The 10,662-nt window shown below is 43.2% G+C and overlaps 1 protein-coding gene across 1 annotated transcript in view; it reads left to right on the forward strand.

Moving 5' to 3' along the window:
* The window catches only part of rmnd5b (required for meiotic nuclear division 5 homolog B), a 52,406-nt gene extending 42,412 nt beyond the window's left edge, over positions 1 to 9,994 (forward strand). Inside the window, exons 7-9 of the mRNA XM_063053621.1 lie at positions 5,347 to 5,449; positions 5,621 to 5,775; positions 7,056 to 9,994. Of these exons, the coding sequence (XP_062909691.1) occupies positions 5,347 to 5,449; positions 5,621 to 5,775; positions 7,056 to 7,119 (322 nt within the window). The 3' untranslated portion in view covers positions 7,120 to 9,994. The remainder of the gene's footprint in view (positions 1 to 5,346; positions 5,450 to 5,620; positions 5,776 to 7,055) is intronic.
* Positions 9,995 to 10,662: the final 668 nt, after the last annotated feature.

The following is a 10,662-nucleotide window of genomic DNA, read 5'->3' on the forward strand; positions in this document are numbered from 1 at the left end:
TTCTTAGGATTTGGGGGCCCATACCAAATTTCCTCAACCATCTGAGGTGAAAGAGGTGCTGTTGTGCTTCTTTCACCATATAGCTGGTGTGTACAGACCACATGAGATCCTCTGTAATGTGTATGCCGAGGAACTTAAAGCTGTTCGCCCTCTCGACCCCAGATCCATTGATGTCAATAGGGGTTAGCCTGTCTCCATTCCTCCTTACAACCAGCTCCTTCGTTTTTGCGACATTGAGGGAGAGGTTGTTTTCTTGACACCACTGTGTCAGGGTGATGACTTCCTCTCTGTAGGCTGCCTCATTATTATTTGAGATTAGGCCAATCAGTGTAGTGTCGTCCCCAAATTTAAGTAGCAGATTGGAGCTGTGGGTGGCGACACAGTCATGGGTATACAGAGAGTAAAGGAGGGGGCTTAGTACACAGCTCTGGGGGGCACCTGTGTTGAGGGTCAGAGGGCAGAGATGAGGGAGCCCACCCTTACCACCTGCCAGCGATCTGATAGGAAATCCAGGATCCAGCTACACTAGGCAGGGTGAAGGCTGAGGTCTCTGAGCTTCTTGTCAAGCCTGCCTGAATTATGGTGTTGAATCCAAGAACAGCATTCTCACATAAGCATCCTTCTCCAGGTATGCTGTGTAGAGCAGTGACTATTGCGTCATCTGTCGATCGGTTGTGTCAGGCGAATTCTAGGGGTCCAGTGTGGGTGGTAGCATGTTACAAATGTAGTCCTTGACCAGCCTCTCAAAGCATTTGCTTACTATTGAGGTGAGTGTGACAGGATGCCAGTCGTTCAGACATGTTACCCTGGTCTTTTTAGGTACAGGGACAATGGTGGACGTTTTGAAGCAGGAGGGCACACTACACTGGGAGAGGGAGAGATTAAAAATATCTGTAAACACACCGGTCAGTTGTGCCACGCACACCCTGAGTACTCACCCTGGTCCCGCAGCCTTGCGACTGTCCACTTGTTGGAAACACCTGCACACTTCAGCCTCAGAGATGACCAAGGTGCAGGTTGCTTCGGGGGCTCAGTGTTGGCAACATCAAACCAAGCATAAAGAAGATTTTTCTGGGAGAGAGGCAGCGACTGCATTTAGCTTTGAAGTCTGCAATGGTGTGCAGACCTTGCAATAAGCTGTGTGTATTGTTGGTGTAAAGTTGTGTCTAGATCTTGTCCCTGTATTTTTGTTTTGCTGCCTTGATGACTTTGAGCAGATCGTAGCTGCATTTCTTGAGCTCCTGCTGATTACCAGCAATGTCTCGCATGGAACTGTTGATCCAGTGTTTCTGGTTTGGGTAGACCCTGACCAATTTCTGGGGAACAACATCCTGGATGCACTTCCGGACGAAGCTCATGACCTCTTCCGTGAACTCGGAGACATCCTCAACGTGAAAGACATTCCAGTTGGCATCATCAAAGCAGTTCTATAGCATGGAGGCCGATTGGTCGGACCAGTAGTGGATGGTTTTAACAATGGCCGCCTCTTGTTTCAGCTTCTGATTGTACATGGGCAGAAGCAAGATGGAGGAGTGATCTGATTTTCCAAACGGTGGATGGAGGAGTGCTTTGTAAGCGTCACGGAAGGGAGAGTAGCAGTGGTTGTGTGCTCACCTGGATGTGTTGACAAAACTTCACAGAGACTTTAGACAGTGACACTATTAAAGTCACTGGCGACGATAAAGGCAGCCTCTGGGTGTGCCGTCTCCAGGGTGTTGATGGCCTCGTACAGTTCCTTGAGAGCCAGGTCGGTATCAGCCTGTGGTGGAATATACACAACTGTGATAATAACAGCCATGCCCTCCCAAGGCAGCCACAAAGGTCTACACAGCAGCACAAGGTACTCCAGATCCAGGGAACAATAGGATTTGAGGGCATGCACATTCCCAGGGGTTGCACCAAATATTATTGACCATGAAGCATACCCATACTCCTTTACTCTTCCCAGAGAGGTTTTTTCACCTGTCCACCCAGAACAGGGAACCCAGAGGGCTCGATGGCACAATCCGGTATCCCCGCCATCAGCCAGGTCTCCAGAGGCACAAACCATTACATTCCTTTGTTTCCTGCCGATAGGAGGTTTTGGCTCTCAGTTTGCACAGCTTGTTGTCCAGGGACTGAACGTTAGCTAGGAGTATGCTGGGGAGCGACAGCCGATTAGCACGCCGGCCCTTTTACCTCGCCTCCAGCGCCGCTTCCGGGGTAATGAGCCTCCCATGGATCGTGCAAGCAGGGGTCTCCAGTGTAGAAAAGGCGGCACATAGTGGGTAAACGTCTTCCCGATGTTCAGGAGAGTCAGTCGATCATAACTGATGTGACTATCAGCTTCTTGAACAAGAAATGCCAAGGAAATTGCAGAAATTAGCAGTACACTGTAAAGTTGGAATGGAGCCCACAACACGGCCGCTGTACGCGGCGCTATCTGTAGAAGTAGGGAGTCTGCAGAAGGACTTCGACAGATTAGGAGAACGAGCAAACTGGCAGATGGAATGCAGCAGAATGCAGTATGGTCATGTATTTTGGTAGATAGAATAAAGACATAGACTATTTCCTCAACAGGGATCAATTTCAGAAATCAGACATTCAAAGGGACTTGGTGTCCTCGTGCAAGATTCCCTAATGGTTAACTTGCAGGTTGAGACAGTGGTCATGAACTGGCAAGGCAAGTGCAATGTCAGCATAGATAAAAGCAAGGATGTAATACTGAGGCTTTGTAAGACACTAGGGAGGCCTCATTTGGAGTATTGTGAGCAGTTTTGGGCCCCTTATCTAAGAAAGGATGTGCTGACATTAGAGAGGGTCCAGAGGAAGTTCATGAGAATTATTCCTGTAATGAAAGAGTTAACATGTGAGTTTGATGGTTCTGGGCCTGTACTTGCTGGAGTTTAGAAGAGTGAGGGGGTATCTCATTGAAACCTATCAAATATTGGAAGACCTAGATAGAGTAGATGCAGAGAGGATGCTCCTAAAGTGGGGGAATTTAGGTCTAGAGGGCACAGCCTCTGAATGCAAGAGCATCCCTTGAGAACAGATGAGGAATTTCTTTAGCCAGAGGGTGGAGAATCTGTGGAATTCTTTGCTGTAGTCAGGTGTGGAGGCCGAGTCATTGGGTATATTTAAAGCAGAGGTTGGTAGGCTCTTAATTACTAAGGGTGTAAGTAGTTATCAAGAGAATGGGGTTGAGAGGGATAATAAATTGGCTGTGATGAAATGGCGGAGAAGACTCCAGGCTGAAATAGTTCCGAGGAATTCTGCTCCCATGTCTTATGGTCTTGTGAGATTTTATGTGAGAAATATGCAAGCAGTTAGATGGATTGCGTAGGTGTAAATGTGCTTGCACAAAGCTCGATTGAAAGTTAGCTGAGTGAGGAACTGGAACAATTTGTTCCAGAAAGAGCCAGAAATCTTTATGAGGGTGGCATAAGGAATAGTAGAGTCTGGAGCAGAAATTGGTTTGAACTGGCTTAGAGTTTGTGGAGAAAACCAGCGATTGAACCATGGACAATTTGGAAGCTCTCAAACCTGATGCTGCAGAGGAGCTGGGGGTTTCAACTGAATTTAATAGAGGTGTTCTTAAAAAAAGCAATATTTTGTTGAAGCAATATAAAAATAACTAGCAAAAAGAACAATGGAGGAAACGAGACAAAATGTCTTCATGCCAGGTGCTATTAAGGTCTGGATTTACCTGGGTATTGGTACAAAATTCAGCAGTAAATTTTACAAGGGGAATTAGAGGAGGACTTGGACAGAAAGTACTTATAGACGCTTGCATGAAGAGCCATGAATTTGAGGCTAATTGAATAGCTCTTAAAAAGTTGGGATAGGCACATAGTACTAAATGCTGCCTTTTGTGATACAGGGTTCTAGTTGCCTGTGTTTCTGAAAATTGTTCAGTTTAGATCAGTCTTTCTCAACCCTTTTGCCCTGGAGGGACTCCTGAAATAATTTTCAGGTCTTGGGGAACCCCTGCGTAAAAATTATTATACCTAGAACTAACGGTTCGTTAGCATGACTAGTAAGTTGTAGATATAATTATCAATGCTCTTTTGAGTAGAGAATGAATTTTTAGTCAACCTTTCTTGATAAAAGAGCAGGTAGTTAAGCTTAGCTTGCCTTTCTCGAAATTAAGCTTTAGCTTTCATAAATTTTAAAAACTCATAAGGAAAACATAATAAATTTCTGTTAAGTAACTGGCTTAAACCAAATTGGGACTTAATTTTTCTAAAGATAGGCTCGGTAGGTTTAATTTAAATAAAAGTTTTAAATTGATTTTAATGCTGTTTACAATATGAAAATTTATTGACGTTATTGAACAGTAAAGCTACTAAAAACCATAAGCCAAAGTAATAGGAATAAAAATATAGCCTAAGACACAATTTTATACAAGACTTTGAAAAAACATTTTCTTACTAAGTGACATGATCAAGCTCAAATATAGGCCTAGCATGTGAAACCTGTGCTTGTTTTTGTTTTGCTGCACCAATACTCGTTTCTGCTTCGAATTTGAGATAACCACATGCAGATTTCACCCTCAACTGAAATGAGATGATTTATATCCTTGCTTTTGATGCTTGTGAAACAAGAAAAAGCTTGCTCACACATGTAAACTGCACCAAAATGTTCATTGCTTTCCCATGAATGGCTGGATACTCTTTCTTAGAAATCCAGAACTTGTCCGGGGACAGGTCAGTAAGTCTCGTCTTGAATGCACGATCAGACTGCAGCTCAAAGTTCTTCCTCTTCTCTCGAGGTCAGGTTCTCAGGCTGAGCAGTCAATTCAGAGAAAGGGTCCCTCACCCAGTCATACACTTGTGTTGAAAGGGATAAAAAATACTGTTCAGTTTTGGTCTGCAGTTCTTCCAGGTGGTTTTCAATAAGACTCAAGACTTTCTGATATCCTTCCTCACTCTCAAGCCCAGGCCAGCAGCTGAGTCGCGCTGCGTAAAAATTCCTCCTTTAGAATGAAAATTTCCCTCCAATCTGCTACTACACTAGTAGAGTTTGTTTGCTCCCATAAGTCAGTCAGCAGTGCGCAAGGGGAGGTTGGGGAGGAAAAGGCTGACGGCACATCCCAAGTTGGGCGAGTCCATCCCGTGCTCGGAAGACCAAGTAAAGATGCATTCCTCACATCCTATTTTTCCTGATAAGATTGTCAATTAATGGGGAGAGGTTGGTGGGAAGTGGAGAAGATGGTAACCTTTTGCCAACTCTAAGGATTTTCTACTATCTTGAAGTGGGCAGTGCCGTGGAATGATGTTTTGTTAAACAAGATGACATTTCCAACCCACAACTGATCTTGCTCTTTGTCCAGAGACACTCCCGTTGACAATATTCTTTCTTTCACAGCTTTTCTGCTGGATGTCTGGCATTGCCAGTTCTGCTGAATATTAAGGCAGTAATTGAACAGCGACAGTGCACGGGGATATGGAGCCAAAAGGACGAGCTTCCGGTGAGTATTGCCTATTGATGTCACATTAGCAGATTCTAAACAACATTCTGTTTTAGCGGTATGTCCGCTGACTGGCTGTACACCTCGGAAAGAACCAAATTCCTGCAGGATTAATGTTATCCCTCACCCAGGAAGAGAAGCAAAAATGTACTGTCCTTTTCTTTCTTTCAGATTGAGATTGAGCTGGGGAAGAAGTGCTGGTACCACTCTGTGTTTGCCTGCCCCATCCTCCGACAGCAGGCTACTGAGTCCAATCCTCCGATGAAACTGATCTGCGGCCACGTCATCTCCAGAGATGCGTTGAACAAACTGATCAACGGCGGGAAGTAAGTACTACAGATGCAGTGACTGTCACATGTGGTTGGTGGAAATTGTGATTTTCTGAAAGTGGCTGCTGGCTTGGGGATGGGAAGTAATATTTTGTTAGGTGTAAAGAAATGCAGCCTCCAACTTGTATAGCGTTGTCCTCCATGTATTCTGTTTTACTCATTCCCACTGCCTCCCTAGTACATAACCGGCTGGATTTGTTGGTTTCACTCCCTCAGGCCTATCTCAGCATTGCATTGACTTCAGTATCAATCACGAACACTATGGCTCTTTATTCGAAGTACATTTATTATCAAAGTATGTATGCAGTATACAACCCTGAGATTTGTCTTCCCCACACTCACCCGTAAAATAAAGAAAACATTGGAACCTGTTCAAAGGAGCGCAGGCGCACACTACACCCATACACTGCAAGAAAGGGAGAAGAATGAGCAAAAATCACAGAATATAAAACAAAATCAAGAGTTCAGTTCAATCTAGTTATCGGCAGACTGCTCCAACCAAAATCCCCCAAAATAGCAACAAGAAAAGGAGCAGCCAGAAACACATCATAACTGCAGAGTGAACAACAGAGTCCAATCCACAAACAGCGTCGATTAAACCTTGCCCAAGACCCAGGACTCCAGCAGCATAGAGAGAGAGAGAGAGAGACCATCACACACAGACATCAGTGAGCCAGAGGCTGGTAGACGGTGCTGAACACCCACTTGCCTTCCACTCTCGCCTCGATTATTTCAATCTTCCTTGACATTTTAATCGGCAACAAATGGAGCCAATCACAGGCTCGTGCCACGTCTCCAGGCTCCTTGGCCTCGAGGCCAAACACTTTGCTCGAAGCTTCACCGAACGCCCTGGGAGACAGCAAAGTGCCAGATCGCTCAATCAGCCCAAAAACACACCACTCAAATGTAGATCACAGGCTGCAACAGTAGCAGAACCACATTTGAAAAGAAAAAGGGACAAAAGTAATAGTTTCATGAACCATCTGGAGGATGTCGCCTTTTGCCATGTTCTCTGCTGCCATCATCCTTGTGATATAGGTGGATGCTACAGTTTTTAAGAAGGCACAGTCTTTGCCTTGGTACTAATCTCAACTAACTAATTTCAACCAACATGCAGCAAATATGATCCTCTAATGCTTTGTGGAAACTCATTGATTATAGCTTGCAAAGGTGTTGATGTTTGCCTGACAACATATTTAACGTAGATTTAATGACTTTTTGTTTTGAGCAATGAGATCTGTTCCTGTATCAATTCTTTCGTGTTTCTTTTTGTGCAGATTAAAGTGCCCCTATTGTCCGATGGAACAAGCTCCCTCTGATGCTAAACAGATCTATTTCTGAAGGCCGTATTTGAGATCAGTGGACATTGTGCTTCCTGTTGGAGAAGAGCTGTTACTAGGGTGTGTCTGTGTAACTGTGACCAGCCTAGCCTGCTTGATGGTGTGAATGTGATTTGCCCTGGATGGAGCTAAAGGGGATTATAGGAGACGTGTTTTGATGGTTCCCTGCTCACCCAGCCGCTGTGGGATCTGTACTTCATTTGCACTAGTCTAGAACCTGGATTAGCCATTAAATCCCACCTAATTTTTCTTTTGTCCTACTTGCAAGTGCTTAGCAAATATCATGTAGTTTAAGTACCATTAACGAGTACTTAAGTACAACTAATCTGTTGCCATCGAATATTAGCAGTACCCACCATAAACATTTTGCTGTGGAGTTGTCTTTGCCAGTGGAGCTCAAGTGGATTAATTAAAAGCTGTACATTGACACTTTTCACTATTATAAGGTTGAATGGTATATACATGTTTTGAGTTCACTTTGTTCCATTTTTTTTCCCCCCACTGTTGAGTTTGGGTATGTCAATCACAGTATGCTCTATCCTCCGTTCCCTTCTTCCCTCCCCGAGCAGCATCATTAACCCCAGTTTTAGGAGATCTCCATTGCAGTACTGTCAAAGCTAGTGAGCAGTATTTTTAGGATATTGTAACTAAGTGAGGCTGCTTTGATATTTCTGAGTGCTTTGGAGAACGTGACTTGGTAATGGACCTGCAGCTGTGGATCACATCTGGTATTCACTGAAATCAATCCCCAAGTGGAAGCAGAAGGTAAAAGGATGTCCACCTGTGTAACTCCTACTCTTTACAAATAGACCTATGACTTGTTTCATAACGACACCCCCCCCCCCGCGCAGTATTTTTTAAGGACTGTGTTGATGACATTTGGCAATAACTCGCAGCGGATTTTGAATCCTAAGCCTTGGAAAAAGTGGCGTACCTCACTATTCCTGTTACTTTCATCAACAGCAGTTTCACATGAATTTAATTTAGAATGTTTTGTTCTGATACTTGCTGCATCTCACTGAACATATTGGTGAAGCTGTGCAAAAAAAATACCAAGCTTGTTGTGTTTCCAGTTATAATCAGGGCAAAAGTAGGAAACCAGTTGCGTTCCTGAGCTGGGAGACCGAGGGAAGCTACGTGGTAATCTCACTCTTCATCCAGTTTAAGATGTTAATCAGGTCGGACTGATGAGGGTGCCTGTAACAGCCACCCTAGTTGCTGACTTTGCCTGTAGGGTTGGCTGGAGTCTCATTTGCAGGCTAACAGTTTATGCATGGGTGAGAGGTCTGCCAGTGCCCCTTGTAACCATTCCCCAGCTACACTCACTGCCTCAGTGGAGAGATTGCATCAAATTGTGTTGTTTCCTTGATAACAGATGTGAAGACCCCTGGGAAGAGACTGGGGTTGAGGTATGGTGATGACTATTCAGTGTTTTTCAGAAATCAGCTTTTAAATTTAATGTTTTATTTATTAGTCTACTTTATCTTTTTTTATAACTATTCATGATTTAGTTTATCTGTGACCCTATTAATTGTCCTGTTGCAGACTGTTTTCCACAATGCATCGTCATAACTTCCTTTTGCATTGGTATTGAATGAGTGGTACTAGCAAGTCAGTCCTGACCTACAATGCATTGATTGTAACTGTGGGTGTGGCAAGGGCAGGGGAAAAGAAAATGCTTGATTGTTTATTATTTGTTTCAGAAATTCCAATGACCTGTTAATTATAAACTTGTGTCTGAAAAGCAGTCACCCTAATTGTTCTTTGTGAAGTACGCATAAAATCCAGATGATTGGTCACCATGCAATAGTTTGATCAGCAGTTCCGTAGACTGGGAGTGAAGAGAATCAGTTAGATTAAGAGGATTAAGTAAATAAAAAGGACCTAGTGCTTAAGTAAATGTCACAAACTGGGTCAAACAAATGGCGTTGAGCAGAGACTGCAGTAGTTGAAAACTTCTGCCACGCTACCAGTCTGCTAAGAAGCTGAGGGAACGTCTTACACTTTTATTTTTCTTCTGAATACTTTTTAATAGATATTTACTTTGATCTTGTCCTTTTGATTTATCCTCCCCACTGTGTCATGCAACTGCCAAAGACACTTATTGATTAAAAATGTTCTGCAAAGGAGGCTTCCTTCCTTGTCCATCCCTGTGGATACAAAAATTGGGTTCTGCTCACATCCCTTTATTAGCAGTGCTGAGAAGATGGGAAACGGGTAGAAATCAATGACTTGACTTGGATAAATGGCATAAGATGGGAGGTTTCAGCACAATGGGGTTTCCCTAGGTTATGAATGTAAAATACTCAACATCACTGTCGACAGTAATTAATCCTTCAAAGGTATTAAGATATTATAATTGCAGGTGTCAGAATCAATTGTGATAGACAACGTAAAACCCAGACTAGGTTGCAATTCCTAACATGCACATACAGTTTGTAAAGAGATGAGTTTAATAATGGATGGCATGGTTGCTAAGCAAACAGGGAACGTAGTTCTTAAACTATGCTCAGAGTTTTTATTTGAAAAGGGAGTAAATTTTCCTATTGTGTTTGTGAAACATCACAATCACTAGGGTGGCAAATGACCATCCCTCACCACATTCTCACTTTATTCTTGTTTGGATGGTGTGTAAACATAGGAAAAAAGGGGGAGATTGCACCATTTGACCAACTGTAATTTTAGTCCCTCGTTTACCTGTCACCAGACCTCCCACAAAACCAGAAGAATGCAAAGGAAAGGTCATGGAATATCCTGAAATCACCAGTTTCAGGAGCTTGATAATTTTAGACTGTTACGTGACTTTTAATTTTGTTACCCATAATATAATTTATGTTATATAACAAATGTTTAATAAATATGTTGAAGTGCTTGAATGATTGAAATTGCTTTTCTGTTTTTTGCAATTTTTATACTGTGGATAAAAATGTTTGATTAGTTTTTTACATGTGGTTGGGGTTAGTGGGCAGGAATATCAAGTTCCTCGCTGTATACTGGAGCACTGCGGTTTAGTCTGATGTCTTCAGAAGGAAAGAAATGCCATCCTTCAAGATGCCAAGGGTGAAGAAGTGAGCTATAGGACCTGGGTACTTTCAACACTTGCTCTGGTGACAGTTGTATGATTTTCTTAGACATCCTTCCTTCTGTTGATGATATTTATTCATGATCAATATAAAGAACATAGAACATAGAATAGTACAGCACAGTACAGGCCCTTCGGCTCACAATGTTGTGCTGACCCTTAAACCCTGCCTCCCATATAACCCCCCACCTTAAATTCCTCCATATACCTGTCTAGTAGTCTCTTAAATTTCACTAGTGTATCTGTCTCCACCACTGACTCAGGCAGTGCATTCCACACACCAACCACTCTCTTGAGTTTAAAAAAAAACCTTCCTCTGATATCCCCCTTGAACTTCCCACCCCTTACCTTAAAGCCATGTCCTCTTGTATTGAGCAGTGGTGCCCTGGGGAAGAGGCGCTGGCTATCCACTCTATCTATTCCTCTTAAAGGCTGGGGCAAAGTAAAATCTGAGATTCAAGC

The sequence above is a fragment of the Mobula hypostoma genome, chromosome 7 (assembly GCF_963921235.1).
Source record: "Mobula hypostoma chromosome 7, sMobHyp1.1, whole genome shotgun sequence".
Lineage (NCBI taxonomy): Eukaryota > Metazoa > Chordata > Chondrichthyes > Myliobatiformes > Myliobatidae > Mobula > Mobula hypostoma.